At 48.6% G+C, this 17,426-nt stretch overlaps 1 protein-coding gene and 1 non-coding gene across 2 annotated transcripts; both read left to right on the forward strand.

Moving 5' to 3' along the window:
* The first annotated feature begins 11,551 nt into the window (after positions 1 to 11,551).
* On the forward strand, positions 11,552 to 13,146 carry LOC120651873. Its single transcript, XM_039929520.1, has 3 exons — positions 11,552 to 12,121; positions 12,280 to 12,423; positions 12,521 to 13,146. The coding sequence occupies exons 1-3, from the start codon at positions 11,552 to 11,554 to the stop codon at positions 12,950 to 12,952; spliced, it is 1,146 nt and encodes a 381-aa protein (XP_039785454.1). The 3' UTR covers positions 12,953 to 13,146.
* A 3,761-nt stretch (positions 13,147 to 16,907) lies between these two features.
* On the forward strand, positions 16,908 to 16,978 carry TRNAG-GCC. Its single transcript has one exon. It is a non-coding gene; the product is annotated as a tRNA-Gly (tRNA).
* Positions 16,979 to 17,426: the final 448 nt, after the last annotated feature.

Here is a 17,426-nt window from a genome sequence, read left to right on the forward strand (position 1 = left end):
GAGTACAATCCTTTCAGCCAAATTAATTCCTTGCACGCCTCAGCAATAGCCATATATTCTGCCTCAGTAGTAGACAAAGCCACAACAGACTGCAAAGTAGCATTCCAGCTCATAGCACAACTGCCAATAGTGAACACATAACCTGTGAGTGACCTTCGCCTATCAACATCAGCAGCAAAATCTGAATCAACATAGCCAATAAGTCCCTTCTTAGTTCTGCCAAATTCAGACAAGAATCTGAAGTGCCACTGAGGAACCTGAAAATCCACTGAACTGCCCTCCAATGTTCTTTACCAGGATTAGTCATATACCTACAAACCAAGCTCATAGCATAAGATAAATCCGGACGAGAACAGACCATGTCATACATCAAAGAACCAACAGCACTAGAATAAGGAACTCTGGACATGTGCTCAATATCCTGATCTGTACTAGCACACTGAGCAGCTGACAATCTAAAATGAGGTGCAATAGGAGTACTGACAGGCTTAGCATCATTCATGTTGAAACGCTGAAGAATTTTCTGAATATAATTCTACTGACTAAGAAATAGCACACTAGATTTTCTGTCTCTAGTAATTTCCATGCCTAAAATTTTCTTAGCAGCACCAAGATCTTGAAGGAATATGGGGTAGCAAAACAAAAAAATTTCTACCACATAAATCAGGATTACTGCAGTTATAGATCATGGGATTACCACTAGACGCACGGTTGCGGAACTTCTGTAGTGCGTCGGTGTAGTGCAGATGGAAGCCAGCAGTGCAGTTGCGTGAACCTCCTCACGAACGGCTCGTCCTTGTGCAGCAAGCGCAGCACCTTCATGAAGTCCACACGTACGGGAAGAAGCTTCGCACTCCGGATTGCTAGATCCGCGAGAACGAACTAGGGCTAGATGCACGAGGAAGCGAAGAAGGGAGGAGGGGGCGGCTAGGGTTACTGTAGCGGCAGTGGTACTGTTCCATGGGCCCCACCTTAGGCATCCCCTAATGGGCCCCCAACCCCTGTATTTATACCTTCTTTGGGCGCCCCTTAGGTGGGCTTCCATGGGCCCCACCTTAGGCATCCCGTAATGGGCCAACTTAAACCCATTAGTGCATCTAAGTCCAGCCTAATTTGGATCTTGTCGGTACCCCAGGACTGGGGTACCCCCTCTTGCTGTGTCTAGACAAGAGTCTCGTAGTTATCCTTAACTACGTCCTGACGGCCGAGCAGCCGGACCCCTGTGGTCCGGAGCCCTACTCTCCTGGCAAACGGCCCCGGGCCCGCTCCCCGCTTGGGGAAGGTCCGGTGACGCCACGTGCCCCGGAGGAGGTAGCCCTCAGCCAAAACAGCTGGCGGCCCCGAACCTCCCAGGGAGTACCGGACACCCGCCAGGTCCCGGACCCCCATATATTATCCGGACCCCTCAGCAGGGTGGAACCGACACCCCGCCTGGGGCTGGTCCGGAGCCGCCACGTATCCACAGGTGCGAGCACGCGCGCGGGGCTGCGTGGCTTCCACTGGAAGACTCGCCTACCTACCGCATTCAATGCGGTAGGTGGAAGTGGGCTCTGCCACAGCAGAGCCCGTGGTGGTTTTTGCCAGGTTGCACTATTGGCCGTGTGTTACCAAGGCGCACAGTGCAGTCGCTGGCGCCGCCCACACCGCGTATGTCAGACTACTATGCCAGTTGGACACGACGGCTCGGCTTCGCTCATTATGACGCCTACACGGTAGCCTCGACAGACTACGCCGCAAGCTACATTGCCCCAACGGGCGCCTCGCCGATGGGACAAATAAAGACTCCCCTCGGTCAGAGAGTCTAGAGGGCGATGGAGCGTATCTAGGAAGAGATTCTCAACCGCTGTAGCTCCATTGAAGCTTTCTGCGCAGTATACTATACATCCATGTTAGACCCACCAGTCGGGGTCTGAACGCCTGTGTACGCGTCCCCTTGGTCTATAAAAGGGAGACGCTCGCTAGAGGAAGATTCAAGGAAAAATCCCCGGCTGGGTAGAGGATAGACTCATTCATACTAAGAGCAATACATCTCACAGTGGATGTAGGGTATTACGCTCCGGCGGCCCGAACCACTCTAAACCCAAGTGTTCTTGCGTTCATGCCCCCAAGCTAGATCAGCCTAGTCGCTTAGCACCTTCCCGAGTACTCCCCCTCTGGGATTAGGAGGGTGCATTCCGCCACCCGGCTATGGGTACCCTAAAAAGCCCACGACATTTGGCGTCGTCCGTGGGGACAGGGCAGGCGTTGGCTAGATCTCCAGGCTTCTGAGGCTGAGCTCATCCTCTGCAACGGTGATGAGGAGATGAAGAGAGGCATGGCGTCACCCACGCCGCATGCCACAGCACCGAGACGACGATGCCCTCAGTGTGGCGCCGCACGGCAGCGGCACCTGCTGTGCGTCGCCATTGCGACACCTCAGAGCCGGCGCGGCGGCGCGCAGCAGAGACACCCGCTGTGCGCCACCCTACAATACGCCTGTGCCGGCTCAAAGTTTTCTCTCAAGCAACCACCAGGGTTCCCCTGCGGCGGCATGGCGTCGGCTCAAGGCTTTCTCTCAATATGAAGCTTGGAGCCGACCGCTATGGCCCGAGGGAAGTTGACCGTTGTCTCCTCCCTCGCCAGGACCGAGTCTCTCTCGGTGCTGCTGCAGACAGGACCCCGCCACCAGGCGCGGGGGCCCAACGCCAGCACCAAGGTCGAGCCGGCGAACGACCGCCCTTCTCCGCGCTTCGTGCTCATCCAAGCGAGCACCCATCTCGTGATGAACAGTCATCGGGCTGACTTCTGATGGCAGACGACGACGGCTGGGCCACTCCCATTCAAAGCCAAAGAATTCGTCTCCATGCTACCTAGGCATATGACAGTTCTTAGGCAGGGAAGGGCCCCCCGAGCTCCCGAGGTGATGCTGGATGATGCAGTTCAGGCACGTCCAGGATGCTTTCGCCTCCGATGACTGTGGAGAACTCAAAGGTTGCAGTTCCGCTCCGGCTAGGAATGTGCAGGCCTTACAGAAAACGGCTATAGGTTACCCCTAGATAAGACTAAGAGAGTACATCCTTGTAATAACATGACGCCTACGTGTGGTCTGGAGCGGTAAAGGTCCGCCCTTGTAAACCCGATCTCTGGCTTCATCGCACAAACAGGCAACGCCAGCAAGTGGTCCAGAGCGGTAGAGGTCCGGCCTCGTAATCCTAACCTTTGATGTACACCACGATAACCACAATAAAGGAAAATCGCTTTCTCAGTCTTATCTGAACTTTACCTTGATTACACTTATCCGTTTTGGTTTAACTGTGTCTTTCTCCCAAACGGAGTCTTTTCTTTAGTTACTAACGATCCAAGTTGAGTTGCTGGCTTGTGGTCAGGTGGGGACACCCCTTCTAGCTGGAAGGCGGTTCGGACCCCTAGGGACCTGCTCAGGAGAAGTGGTGCCCGTATCCTGGGGTAGAGAAGCTCCGCGTAGCTTAGCCTGGTAACGTACCCTAAGCCTACGTACTTCACTGCACTGTTACGAGTCCCCTAGTATCCAAGACTACAGTTCCTAGAGGTTCCGGGCTCCTTTCTAGTGTAAGGCCTAGTTTCCTACACCTTGCTGCAAGGTCCGGTGGCGTAATTCATGGGATCGTCAGCAACGACTCAAGTCCACTCCGGTGGCCCGCTCCGGCGGAGACCGCTCGCCACGGTCGACTCAAGTCCACTCCGGTGGCCCGCTCCGGCGGAGACCGCTCGCCACGGTCGACTCAAGTCCACTCCGGTGTCCCGCTCCGGCGGAGACCGCTCGCCACGGTCGACTCAAGTCCACTCCGGTGGCCCGCTCTGGCGGAGACCGCTCGCCACGGTCGACTCAAGTCCACTCCGGTGGCCCGCTCCAGCGGAGACCGCTCGCCATGGTCGACTCAAGTCCACTCCAGTGTCCCGCTCCGGCGGAGACCGCTCGCCACGGTCGACTCAAGTCCACTCCGGTGGCCCGTTCCGGCGGAGACCGCTCGCCACGGTCGACTCAAGTCCACTCCGGTAGCCCGCTCTGGCGGAGAGCGCTCGCCACGGTCGCCAGGAGCCAGGTCCGGGGAAGTGATTCTCGCTCCCTGAGCGGTCCGAGGTCCGTGTAGCCGCTTGGCTTGGTTCCATACCCCAAGCCTACACCTTCACCGCCCTATGGAGAGCGCTCTAGTACCTGAACCTGGCAACAGGTGTTCCGGCCTTCAAGGGGTTTAGAGCACCTGCTCTCGACATGACCACACCGACACAGCCAAGTTGCATGGAAACACATCATGATGGTGGCCCCACCCGCGGGTTCGTAACTCTCCCGAGGTGGGCCCGGGGGCCACTGTCGGTACCCTAGGACTGGGGTACCCCCTCTTGTTGTGTCTAGGCAAGAGTCTCATAGTTATCCTTAACTACACCCTGACGGCCGAGCAGCCGGACCCCTGTGGTCCGGAGCCCTACTCTCCCGGCAAACGGCCCCGGGCCCGCTCCCCGCTTAGGGAAGGTCCGGTGACGCCACGTGCCCCGGAGGAGGTAGTCCTCAGCCAAAACAGCTGGCAGCCCCGGACCTCCCAGGGAGTACCGGATCCCCGCCGGGTCCCGGACCCCCATATATTATCCGGACCCCTCAGCAGGGTGGAACCGACACCCCGCCTAGGGCTGGTCCGGAGCCGCCACGTATCCACAGGTGCGAGCACGCGCGCGGGGCTGCGTGGCTTCCACTGGAAGACTCGCCTACCTACCGCATTCAATGCGGTAGGTGGAAGTGCGATCTGCCACAGCAGAGCCCGTGGCGGTTTTTGCCAGGTTGCACTATTGGCCGCGTGTTACCAAGGTGCACAGTGCAGTCGCTGGCGCCGCCCACGCCGCTTATGTCAGACTACTATGCCAATTGGACACGACGGCTCGTCTTCACTCATTATGACGCCTACACAGTAGCCTCGATAGACTACGCTGCAAGCTACATGGCCCCAACGGGCGCCTCGCCGATGGGACAAATTAAGACTCCCCTCGGTCAGAGAGTCTAGAGGGCGATGGAGCGTATCCAGGAAGAGATTCTCAACCGTTGTAGCTCCATTGAAGCTTTCTGCGCAGTATACTATACATCCACGTTAGACCCACCTATCGGGGTCTGAACGCCTGTGTACGCGTCCCCTTGGTCTATAAAAGGGAGACGCTCGCTAGAGGAAGATTCAGGGAAAAAACCCCGGCTGGGCAGAGGATAGACTCATTCATACTAAGAGCAATACATCTCATAGTGGATGTAGGGTATTACGCTCCGGCGGCCCGAACCATTCTAAACCCGAGTGTTCTTGCGTTCATGCCCCCAAGCTAGATCAGCCTAGTCGCTTAGCACCTTCCCGAGTACTCCCCCTCTGGAATTAGGCGGGTGTATTCCGCCACCCGGCTGTGGGTACCCTAAAAAGCCCACGACAGATCTCATCCTTATTAGGCTTCTGGCCCTTAAGTGTGTGACCCTATGGGCTCACACGTGAATAGACATGGCCCAGTACTCCTACTGGCCAATAGTTGATAGCGGCCTCTAGCAAGACGTGTCAACTCTTAAGCACGCGCGAATCATATCTGTCAAGCCGTCACAATCTTATACATGTTGTTCCATTTGCCTCACGATATTTGGTCTTGCTTGAAGCCGACCACTCTTTCTCGATCCTGTGATTCGGAATACTTGGTTAACTCTTAATCCCAGCATGGCCATGCATTTCCTGATCCGAATCACTCAAGGGGCCCAGAGATATCTCTCTCTTGTAGAGAGGGGCAAATCCTATCTTGACCGACTATGTCTCACAGCATGCTTCTTAACAGACCCGAAAGCCTCCTTTATGACTACCCTATTACGGTGCAGCGTTTGATGGCTTCTAAGTAAGTCAGTTCACATCTTGAGTACATATGACGATCTCAGATCTTAGGACACAGCGTACATATTGTGTAATGAGAAGTCATCATCTCATGTTGGGTCAGTTCGGTCTCATGTCTCACATGAGCCCACATTATTAGTTTGACATCCCCATGTCCATGACTTGTGAAACGTAGTCAATCAACTAATACATATGCTAGTCTAATATTCATGTGTATCCTCACATGAACTCCGACTAGGAACATTTAGAATATTCATACAAGTATAGAGTTTCACAAATACTTCACATAGGCATTAATCAATACAAGTTGTCATCCATGAATATTCAAGGTACACTTTATTAATCATGAATACAAGGAAATATGATTGACTCTAGAGCATATTTCCAACAGATCTTTCATGTCAAATTCGCTACTCAACAATTTCTTTAACTTAGCAATTTCGACTCTACTCTTGGCAGCAATCAACATATCATCAATATAAATGAGCAAATAAATAGGTGATCCATTAACATGCTTGATGTAAACACAGCTATCAAATTTAGACCTCTTAAAACCGTGCGACACCATAAATGAATCAAACCATTTATTCCACTGACGAGGGGACTGTTTCAAACCATACAAGGATCTCTTCAACTTGCACACAAAATTCTCCTTGCCTGGCACTATGAACCCTTCAGGCTGGTCCATGTATATATCCTCCTCAAGTTCACCATGCAAAAATGCAGTTTTCACATCTAACTGCTCAAGCTCAAGATCATGTGCAGCAAGAACACTAAAGAATGTGCGAATGGAACTATGCTTTACCACAGGAGAGAAAACATCATTATAATCAACACCAGGAATTTGGTTGTAGCCTTTCGCTACTAACCTTGCCTTATACTTTGGAGGCTTGCTTGGAGATAAACCCTCCTTTCTCTTAAAGATCCACTTACAGCGGACTATCTTCTTCTTCTTTGGCAATGGTACAACATCCCAAGTATGATTCTTCTCAAGTGACTGCATCTCCTCATGCATAGCAGAAATCCACTTCTCTTTTTCACCGCAATCAATGGCCTCAACATATGTGGCTGGCTCATGTGAATTCTCCACCTGTTCAGCACAACTCAAAGCATAATAGGTTAGATTGCACTCTTCAATAAGATGTTTAGGAGGTCCACAATTTCTCTTTGACTTGCGCTGAGCAATAGGTAATTCCTCCTCTTGCTGCAAATGAGAAGGTGAATTTTGCTGAACACTATCATGAGCCTCAAAATCATCAGCATCATTTTCCTGATCAGTAATAGGCTCCTATGCACCTGACTGATCATCTAAAAGCTCCACCTGCATACTGACATGCTGCTGTGCAACCTCATCACTATCTGAAACATCTGAGGACAAGCTGTCAGTAAACATCACGGATTCATTAAAGACAATGCTCCTGCTCATGAAAGTCTTTCCTGTTTCTGGATTCCACAATTTATATCCTTTGACTCCAGAACCATAACCAAGGAAAAGACACTTAATAGCTCTAGGCTCTAATTTTCCATTATTAACATGTGCATAAGCAGTGTGAATAATCAGCAGGTGTGCCAGACCATACCTCAACAGGAGTTTTCTTATTTAATGGAATAGAAGGTGACCTGTTGATCAAATAGCACGCGGTGTTGGCTGCCTCTGCCCAAAAATGCTTGCTCATGCGTGCATCATACAACATACAGCGCGCCCTGGAAATGATGGTCTTGTTCATGCGCTCAGCCACTCCATTCTGCTGTGGAGTGTACGGAATGGTGTGATGACGGACAATGCCTTCCTGCCTGCAATAATTATTAAAGGCATCCGAACAAAATTCTCCACCATTATCAGTATGAAGCAATTTCACCTTCCTTTCAGTTTGCTTCTCAATCATAACCTTCCAATCTTTAAACACAGCAAATGTATCATCTTTAGTTTTCAGAAAATAAGGCCAAACTTTTCTAGAGTAATCATCAATAATTGTAAGCATGTAATGAGCACCACCAAGTGAGGGCTTACGAGAAGGACCCCACAAATCAGCATGTACATAATCAAGAATATCTTTGGTGGTATGAACTGAGGTGTTGAACTTTACCCTCTTGTGCTTCCCAAAATTATAGTGCTCACAAAACTTCATGTCACTCAATGTGCAGCCCTTAAGCAAGTTTCTCTTCATCAGTTCAGCCATACCAAGGTGACTCATATGCCCCAAACGCTTATGCCAAAGGTTAGCCTTACTAGATTGAGTATCATAAACAACAACAGCAGTATCAACAGAACCATGTAAAGTGCTACCTCTAAGGACATATAAATGTGAAGAATTCAAATCACCAACCAAACAAATGAGAGAACCTTTAGATACCTTCAAGACCCCATTTGAACCGGAGTACTTAAAACCTACTACATCAAGAATACTGAGTGAGATAAGATTTCTCTTCATCCTCGGAATGTACCTCACATTCTTCAGTGTGCGTGTCATGCCATCATGAGACTTGATCTGAACTGAGCCGATCCCCACAATCTCACACGGGTTATCATCTCCCATACACACCACATCTCCATTCTGCAACGGCTTCAAGGAACTAAACCAATCTTTATTATTGCATATATGAAATGAACATGCTAAATCAAGTATCCACTCATCATGACTAGCAACACAACCAGCGAGTAAAGCCAAACAGTCTCCTGAATCAGAATTATTGGCAGCAGCAGAAACAACATTTGAGGTATTACCATTAGCGGCGTTTTTCCTCTTCTCCTTATTCTGCAACTTTCAGCACTCTTCAATAACATGAGTCTTTCCTTTGCAATACTTACATAATTTCTTTCCAGCAGGAGGCTTGGACTTTGAGCGGCCTCTGCCATCATTGCTCTTCTCACGACCGCTGCTGTCATTGGAGGGCCTATGCTCGGATCTGCCTCATACATGCAACGCCTCCCCCTTGGAGGATGACGATCCGTCTGACTGCACCATGCCCTTCATCTTCTTCCTGGATTGGAGTGCCTCATAAACCTCCGAAACAGTTAGTTCATCACGGCTTAAAAGCAAGGTGTCACGGAAATTTGCAAAGGAATTTGGCAGAGAACATAACAGTAGAAGACCTAAGTCCTCATCATCATACTGAACCTCCATCGACGCTAGGTCAGAAACAATCTTCTTGAACACAGATATGTGGCTCATCACCGAATCACCCTCCTTCATCTTGAGCGTGAACAGCTTCAACTTCATATGCATCTTACTGGTCAGATCCTTGGACATACAGATCGATTCCAGTTTCAACTAGAGGCTCGCAGCGGTCCTTTCCTGCAGCACCTCTTACAAAATATCATTATGAAGATATAGCTGAATTAGTGACAGAGCCTTACGATCCCGACGAATCTCCTCGGCGGTCCAGTCCGCCTCGGCCTTCTTCCCGAAACTCTCCAATGCCTCGTCGGCGTCGTTGTTCTGCGCAAGGATCACGCGCATCTTGACTTGCCAGAGGTTGAACCTCGTCTTGTAGTCCAGCAGCGGAAGATCGAACTTCATCGACGCCATCAATCAACCCAACCACGGCTTTGATACCATTTGTTGGAATCAGAGGCGACAAGCGACGAAAGAACACGATCAATCAAGCACACGGGACACACGATTTACGTGGAAAACCCTCCCAATGCGAGAGGGAAAAACCACGGGCGCCAGCCAGCAAACACTTCACTATTTCGAGAGTCTGTTACAACGCTGTATGGCAGCTTACAAGAGATGAATGGAGTAAACCCTAATCACTCCGGCCTTGCCGTTGGCTTTGCTTGGGCCTCCGCTTCGCTACGGCAAATGTCGGCCAGCCCAATATGAATTTGGAACATATTCAACACTGTTGGCCAGGTCCAACACATGCATGAAGCTTTGGTTGGCTAGCTGTTTTAATGCAGCCTGTATGTCTAGAGTTTTTGTTTGGTTGGACACATGCAAGCATCCTGTGCCCTGGTCAGCCTCACTGACACATCGCACCCACGCCTTTTGCTGCGCCAGCACGAGCTAGGTTGCGCAGAAATGGTCGATTTCCTCATTCCTTCTGGGCCTGGCTCTGGTGGTACGGCTGCACTTGCCCAGCCTGGCCCTGACACCTGAGTAGCCATCCAATCAAGCTGACCCTGCATACTGAGAGCTGGCCAGCGGTTGCACAGCCAACCAAATAGGCTCTTAGTGTCCTTTGTCGTCTTATTATCTTGTCAGAGTATAATTTGTTAGGGCTCTGGACCCTTGGAGTCGGGTGAAATGCAAAACCATTGAAGAAGAAACAAATCCGATTTCAACAATTTTGTGAGTTGAAAAAAGAAAAGAAAAGTAAGTTTATAAATGTGATGTGGGTCCCACTCACATTCCTCGCCTATCCACAGACCACAGTAATCTTCACATCCACCGTCATCCATCACCTAATTCACGAGCCTATTGCTTTCTCTCATTTGCATGACCTCACACTCTTGACCTATCCACAACCACAGTAAGTGGTGTTAACACTCGAGGAGATTGTGGTCGAAGAAGCTGACACCACTTGCCCTGCCATTACTTTGCATCCAAGGTACAGCCGTGTTATATTGTTATGATGACACTTAACCAATAACCTTATAAGCTTGCAAATATTATATTTTCTCCCATCAGAAATATAAATCTATTAAGATATTGATACTGACTTCGATATGATACTCTGGCTAGCAACATCTTGAGTAATAATTAATATAACTGTCAATCTGTACAAAAATTTTATAATTTATATAGTCAGTAAAAGGCCGACCTATATGAATTTATGACCTGCCTTTTGTATCAAGATTAACTAAATTTTTTTTAGGCTCGTCAGGATGAACTAGATGACGTGGCTTGTTTAATCAGTGTACTCATTAATAAAGTGGAAATGAATGCACAAAATGTTGTCGGCCCGTCCGCCCGAGTTCGGACATTTGGCCTAGCAACACAACCCGACAAGCAGTGGCGGAGCTTGATTTCTAATTTCACAAGAATAGGGGGCCACCCTTTTGCTACAATAATAAACAGTGTCAAAATCACTGTTCATCTAGTGTAGAATTTGCAAAGTCAGGGAGGCCATGGTCCTTTTGGCCCTTACAAAGTTCCGCCAGTGTCGACAAGGAACAAACCCTTAACTCCACAGACCACAGTGTCCCTCGCCACCCGGACCGGCCGACCAACATCAAAACCACACCATTCCCCACGCCCCCACACAGGACCGCACCGAACGACTAAAACCCTCGCCGCCGCAACCCCACGCCCCCACACCATTCCTTTTGATGGACAACATCATGTTGGGTTTTACCAAGAACGTCTTCACCAACATCCCCCACCCGCCCGCCGCCACCGCCGCCCCTCTCTCCGGTGCCATCCCCGCGAGGGCCGCTGACAGGGTCGACCGCATCAGCCGCCTCCCCGCCGGGATCCTCCGCAACATTGTCTCCCGCCTCCCCGTCAAGGACGCCGCGCGCACGGCCGTCCTCTCCACTCAATGGCGCCGCGTCTGGCACACGACGCCGCTCGTCCTCGTCGACGCCCACCTCCTCCCCACCGCCTCCGTCGGGATCAGCCGCAGCCACCTCCCGTTCCGCTTCGGCGCTGACCCGCGTGGCCTCGCCGACGCGGTGTCCACCGTCCTCGCCGCGCACCCAGGCCCCTTCCGCTGCGTCTACCTCCTCGGCAGTCGGCACTCCGATGGAGACGCACCGGGATGAGATCGCGCTCTGGCTCCAGCACCTCTCCGCCAAGGCCGTCCAAGAACTCATTTTTGTCAACCGCGCAACGACGATCGACAACGAAGCGCATCTCCCCGCCACTCTCTTCAGGTGCACCTTGCTCACCAAACTCTACATCGGATTCTGGTGGTTCCCGGAGACCGCCACCCTACCTCGCAGCGTCGCTTTCCCCTATCTACGGGAGCTGGGTCTCTTTTCCCTCGTCATGAAGGAAGAGGACCTCGCCTTCGTGCTGAACAGATGCCCCGTTCTGGAGAAGCTCCTGATTGTCGGCAGCCGGTGGCCGGTTTGCCTTCGCGTTCGGAGCCACAGCCTACGGTTGGTGGAGGTGTGCCAGGGTCTTGTGCCAGAAATCACTGTGCTGCACGCTCCACGCCTGGAGAGGCTCTTGTTGTGGCAAGCTTGGGGTGGTGATGATTTATGCAACATGTCCTCCAAGATCATGATTGTCCATGCCCCGAAGCTATGTTTCCTAGGATTCTTGGTGCCCGGAATGCACAAACTGGAGATTGGGAACACCATTATCAAGGTGGGAATGATCATTTTCGTTTTCTTGTAAATGTGGTTTTTATTCTGAAACCTGGTGGTTATATGGAAAAGTTATTTCTTAAAGAACAATTGCATGGCAATGTGTGATCTTAGTTTCTTCTTTCTATTCCATGCAACGCAAATTGCATCAATTTGCAGGCTCAGACTAAGGCAAGCCCAAACACCACTGTTCTAAGTGTGCAGATGCTGGCAGTTCAGGTCAAACTTGGAACCCGCATTGAAGCGAGGATGTTGCCGAGTTTCCTCAGATGCTTTCCCAATGTCGAGACACTCTACATCCAGGTAAAATCAAGCTGGATACCTCAATTTGTATTTGCATTAGATTAGACTGCTAATCCATAACCCATCATCTATGTGCTTGGATCGATTTAATTTGCAGTCCGAGAATGATGACCTCAAGTTCTGGGGACCTCAATGCACTGGTGCTGGCAAATTAAATTTGAAGTTCTGGAAGGAGGCAGGGTCCATTGAATGTGTTCAGCGCCATATCAAGAAGGTGGTCCTCCGTGAGTTCCGTGGGACGAGAAGCGAGCTTGACTTCCTCAAGTTCATAGCTGAGCAAGCACAAGTTCTTGAAAAGATGGTGATTGTGTTGACCCATGGTCATTCCCCTTCTGATCCAGTAGGTACAAACCTGAGGACCAAAATGGCTTCTGCAAAATGGGCCAATGCACGCTGTGAGCTGATGGTTTTTCAGACTCCATTTCATCAAGAAGGTACAGCTTGGTGCTACCTAGCAGCTTTTGATCTTTCTAACCCAAACCCTTTTGATGTTTCAAAATGTCTCGATGGGAAATGCCAAAGTCATTAGTGTGCTGTTGCTGTATCTACATGCAAGTCACTGTTTTAGATTGTTGGCGATGTGGTTTGCAGATTTGTGGTTTGATTCAGTGGCATTAAGTGTAGAACTTATTTAGCAGCATCGTATGGCATGGAGAAGACTTGTGTTGGTTATGTAATCTGTTTTCTGGTTCCAGTGATATGCATTGGATAACTTCTGCTAAATGTTTGCATATTGCTATTGGGAAAAATTTATGCTTTGCTTGCGATTTACCAATTTGCATTAGTTTGTTCCAAGCCATATTGTGTTGTCTGAGCAAGACTCCACTTAAGATGATGTCTGCTGATATCTAACTATCCTAAAGGATGGTAACCTGATCACTCGGTCTGCTATGTCAGATAATTAGCTAGCTTGAACCTCTTGTTTAGGCATTTAAGTAGCTAGTAGCTTCCTTGAAAAAAAAAGACAAGCAGCTAACTAGGGTTCCTGGTTATGATAAATCAAAAATCTCTTGTGTAGTCATGTAGCTGTGGTATCTGGTCGGTTGCTAATCCCGTGCTACACACATATTTATGCTTGTGGTTGTGGACACATAACTTGCAAATTTCGATTGGCTTTAGTTTCTGTTACTTTACCTTCCCATGGTGTATTTGTTTTCTCTGTATCATTGAGTTTGGCTTGGCATGGCTGCAAGAACTGTTGTTGTTTGTGGAGTACTTAGAAACGAGTACTGCTCACATCTTAAAGGTTGATTGCTAGATTTTGGAGTGTACATTATTGTTGTTTCTGAATATTGGTTCAGCTTCTCAGTAGCTACGCTGTCTCTGTTTTGGTGTGACCATGAAAACTCGTATCACAGGCCCATATCGATCTAGATTGTTTCTGTGTTACTGCAGTCAATAATGGAGTACTTCATTCCCAGAAACAGTCGTTTTGCTGAACCTTGTCTGAGATCAATTGTTAGCATGCACTGACTGACTACCTTTGCTGAAACTTGGCTGCAAAAATGTACCGACTGAATGGTGTGAGGTATCTGTAAGTAAACCTTTGTCCTTGGTCGTCCTGTTATCTGGTCAGACTGACCTAATTGGATAAGGGCTCTGAGATTGACAAAATAGTAACTGTGGAACTGCACATTAGTCACTATGGGCAAGTTATATGTGATCTAAATTTTCTGATATTTTTTACTTTCCATGGTACGACACCAATAAATTTGGCCTTGCCATGTTAGCAGAATATTCGGTCAGGGACACACGAGTGATTTGGTCCATGGTCCATGTTCAACATTTTGTTTTGAAGGAGATGCTTTTATTGGAGGTCATAAAGTTTGAGGTCGGTACAGATGCCACTGCCGTTACCAGATCGGAATGTTCACGAGCAGCGCACATCGCCACAGGGAATTCCACTTTTTACAAGGTTTTCACAACAGCGCGAAAAAGGAAGAACGCCTACCAAAAAGCTGGCGTCTTGCCCAGCTTCTCCCCCACTAATTTGCTCTAGCTTTGCTACTATATTGTCACACGAGCGCTGCACAAGAAAACGTACTGAAGCCTTGCAACGCCCCAAATCTGTTAGTCCATGCTCAACGGCCAACGCTTCAAGTTGGCCAATGATCACGTTAGAGCCGACCGTAAACGCTCGGATGCCACGTGGATGAGAGAGGAGCAATGGTAGCTCTGCAGTACTCCCTTTATCCCACAAAGAGTACAGTTTTAGAAAATTTCAGACACATTACTCATCCAAAGAAATGACCTTGTTACCCCTAATTACTTCTAGCAATTGTGATTGAAAACCATATTATTTATTTGGTTTTCTGCATCTTCAATGAATGTATATGCTTTGGAACCAGAAAAGTAATATCTACTAAATATTTGTTTGGCTTTATGCGTTTTTCTATACAATGTTTTCTTGATACTTAGTATTACTCTAATTAGATGGATCTCATTACAAGCTAAAACTATACTCCTTGTGGGATAAAATTTGAACGTAAAATTACATTCTTTGTGGGATAGAGGAAGTGTTGGGGACGCCACCTTCGGCCCGATCGCCGAAGGACCTGCGAAGATAAAGCACCAGGTGACTATGCGCAGGGAGCAGCGAAGGAGACATGATCCTTGGTCAGCTTGACGAAGATCAAGGCCGGGCAAAGACCCGCGGGCACTTCGGTCGAAGAGAGACCAACCATATGAAGGGATCTTCGTCGGGGTTGACGAAGATGTCGTCGACAAAGCCGGCGGGCGAGGCCTGGTGAAAGGACCTTAAGATGCCTAGAGGGGGGGTGTGAATAGGCAATCTGCAACTTAAAAACCACTTAAAACCTGTCAGTCACAGACAAGCCCGGAAACTCCGGGCAAAAGCCCGGATACTCGGAGTTTTGGGTTCTGGAGTATCCGGAGTTCTTGACTAGAAACTCCAGGAATGAAATTACTGAAAGTAAACAGCTAGAATCTATGCATGAAAAGTAGATTGAGCAAAAATACAGGTACCAGGGGTTCCTTGAAGCAATGTTCCAACAATTTGTTCTCACTAGAAACTTGTATATCACTAGAAACTTGTATTAAAGTAGATCGAGCTCAAACCCTAGAAAGTTGGTCTCACAAGCAAATAGCAAAGAAATCAAGTAAGCAACACAAGAGAGACAAAGATATGTTTCCTGAAGTTCACACCCTAAGGTGCTACGTCTCTGTTGAGGAAGGATTCAAAAGACGACGCTCAAGAACCCCTATGTTCCTCACCCAAGGGCGAGATCAACTCTCAAGCCCAATGTCACTTACTATGAGTTCCTCGGACAGGAATGAACCTTACAAACTTCTTGAGTTGCTCACAATCGCAGCCGAGCAATTATGAGCACGCCTAGCCGTCTAGGAGCACAAGGCTCCAAGAGTAACAAACTTGAAATCCGCGGGTTCAACCAAAACCAAGTGCTCAAGAGATGGAAATGAGGCTTACTAGCACGAATCCTTGCTCTTGCTTCACTCTCACTCAAATCCCTCAAAGGAATCACTCAAGAATGGAGGAGAGGAAGTGTGAGAGCTTTTTCTTGGCTAAGGTTAGAGTTCAGCTCGTCAAATGGTCAAGAGAGAGAGGCTGAAGGGGTAAGGAGGGGTATTTATACCCCTCCATCCAGAAACTAGCCATTGGCGAAGGGTTACCTGGAGACTCCGGGTATAAGCCCAAAAACTCCGGGCCGCATGGGTTTGACACTCTAGGTCAATATCCAGATACTCCGTGCTGCAAAGTCCGGACATTCCGGGTGTATACCCAGAGATTCCTGGTTTGGCAGGATCTTACTCAAAGGCAGCAATTTGGAGTGGTTTTCATGGCTCACAAAACTTTGTATAGGTTCTCTTGAGCACTAGTTTTAAATCAAACACCCTTGAACCAAGTCCCTCTTGATAGTACGGCGTTTCTATACTCAAATTTAAAATGCAAAATCTAATTCTTGAGTAAACTTGAACACTATTTTTCATTTCCTTTTTGAGGGGTCATACTTCATCACTTGTTTTACCTGTTCAAACTCATCACCTGCACACATGCTCACCGCCCAAAGCGTTGTCCTCAATCTTAGTAATTAGTGTACCCCTTGTATTTGCTTCTCCTGATGGTTGGCCAAATAATAAAAACATTGTATTTTCCGGTACATCATTATGGATTGGATTAGTCTTTCTGGTAGCTATTCTGAATTCTCTCATTTCTTGAATTTGTTTAGTATTTAGTAGCCCGATATAAAATAAATAAAAAGAAAGGCCTTTTTTCCGAAAAATTTCTTTGATACACATTAAAATGCTATTTTTGTTCTGAATTATTATATTACTTCTTCTCCTTCATTATTATGAAATTCTATTGCCATTAGAATATTGACTGACACACAATTAATAAAAAGAAAACTCTAATAGAAAATGAAACGGTCGACCCAGACATAGACGGTCGACCCAGGTGGATATACCCTATAAAATATAGGCCGTAGCGAGCGTCGTTCATTGTAGCGAGCGTAGTTCAGTGGTAAAACATCTCCTTGCCAAGGAGAAGATACTGGTTCGATCCCCGTCGCTCGCCAGCTTAATTTAGTAAGGTACTATGTGTTGATGCTAATCTGGTCAACGCATCGGAGCGCTAGAACATGCGGATCGCAAACGATCGTTACCAGCGGGCTTCAGACAGGACCGGTCAAACCGGTTCCTCCAACCGGTCAGACCGGTTGGACGCAGAAACTCGCGAAAACCTAAAACTTCAAGCTCGGGAGGGGCCCCGTCGGAGCTTGAAGATCTAGGGTTGCCTTGAGGTCAGCGGGCCACTCAAGACACCCTTGAACGCCGTAGAGATGAGCAAAGAACAGCAAAGGGGTTGGAAAAGATTATGGTTTGAGTAAAAGGGTAAAAGAGATTGTATTGATTCGATTGTGGTTAGAAAAACCCTCAATCGGCCGCAGCCTTTATATTTATAGGCCGGGGAGGACATACCCCTTCCAAATCGGGTTACAATAGGACTCTTAACACAAAACCCT

Source organism: Panicum virgatum, chromosome 1K (genome assembly GCF_016808335.1).
Source record: "Panicum virgatum strain AP13 chromosome 1K, P.virgatum_v5, whole genome shotgun sequence".
NCBI lineage: Eukaryota > Viridiplantae > Streptophyta > Magnoliopsida > Poales > Poaceae > Panicum > Panicum virgatum.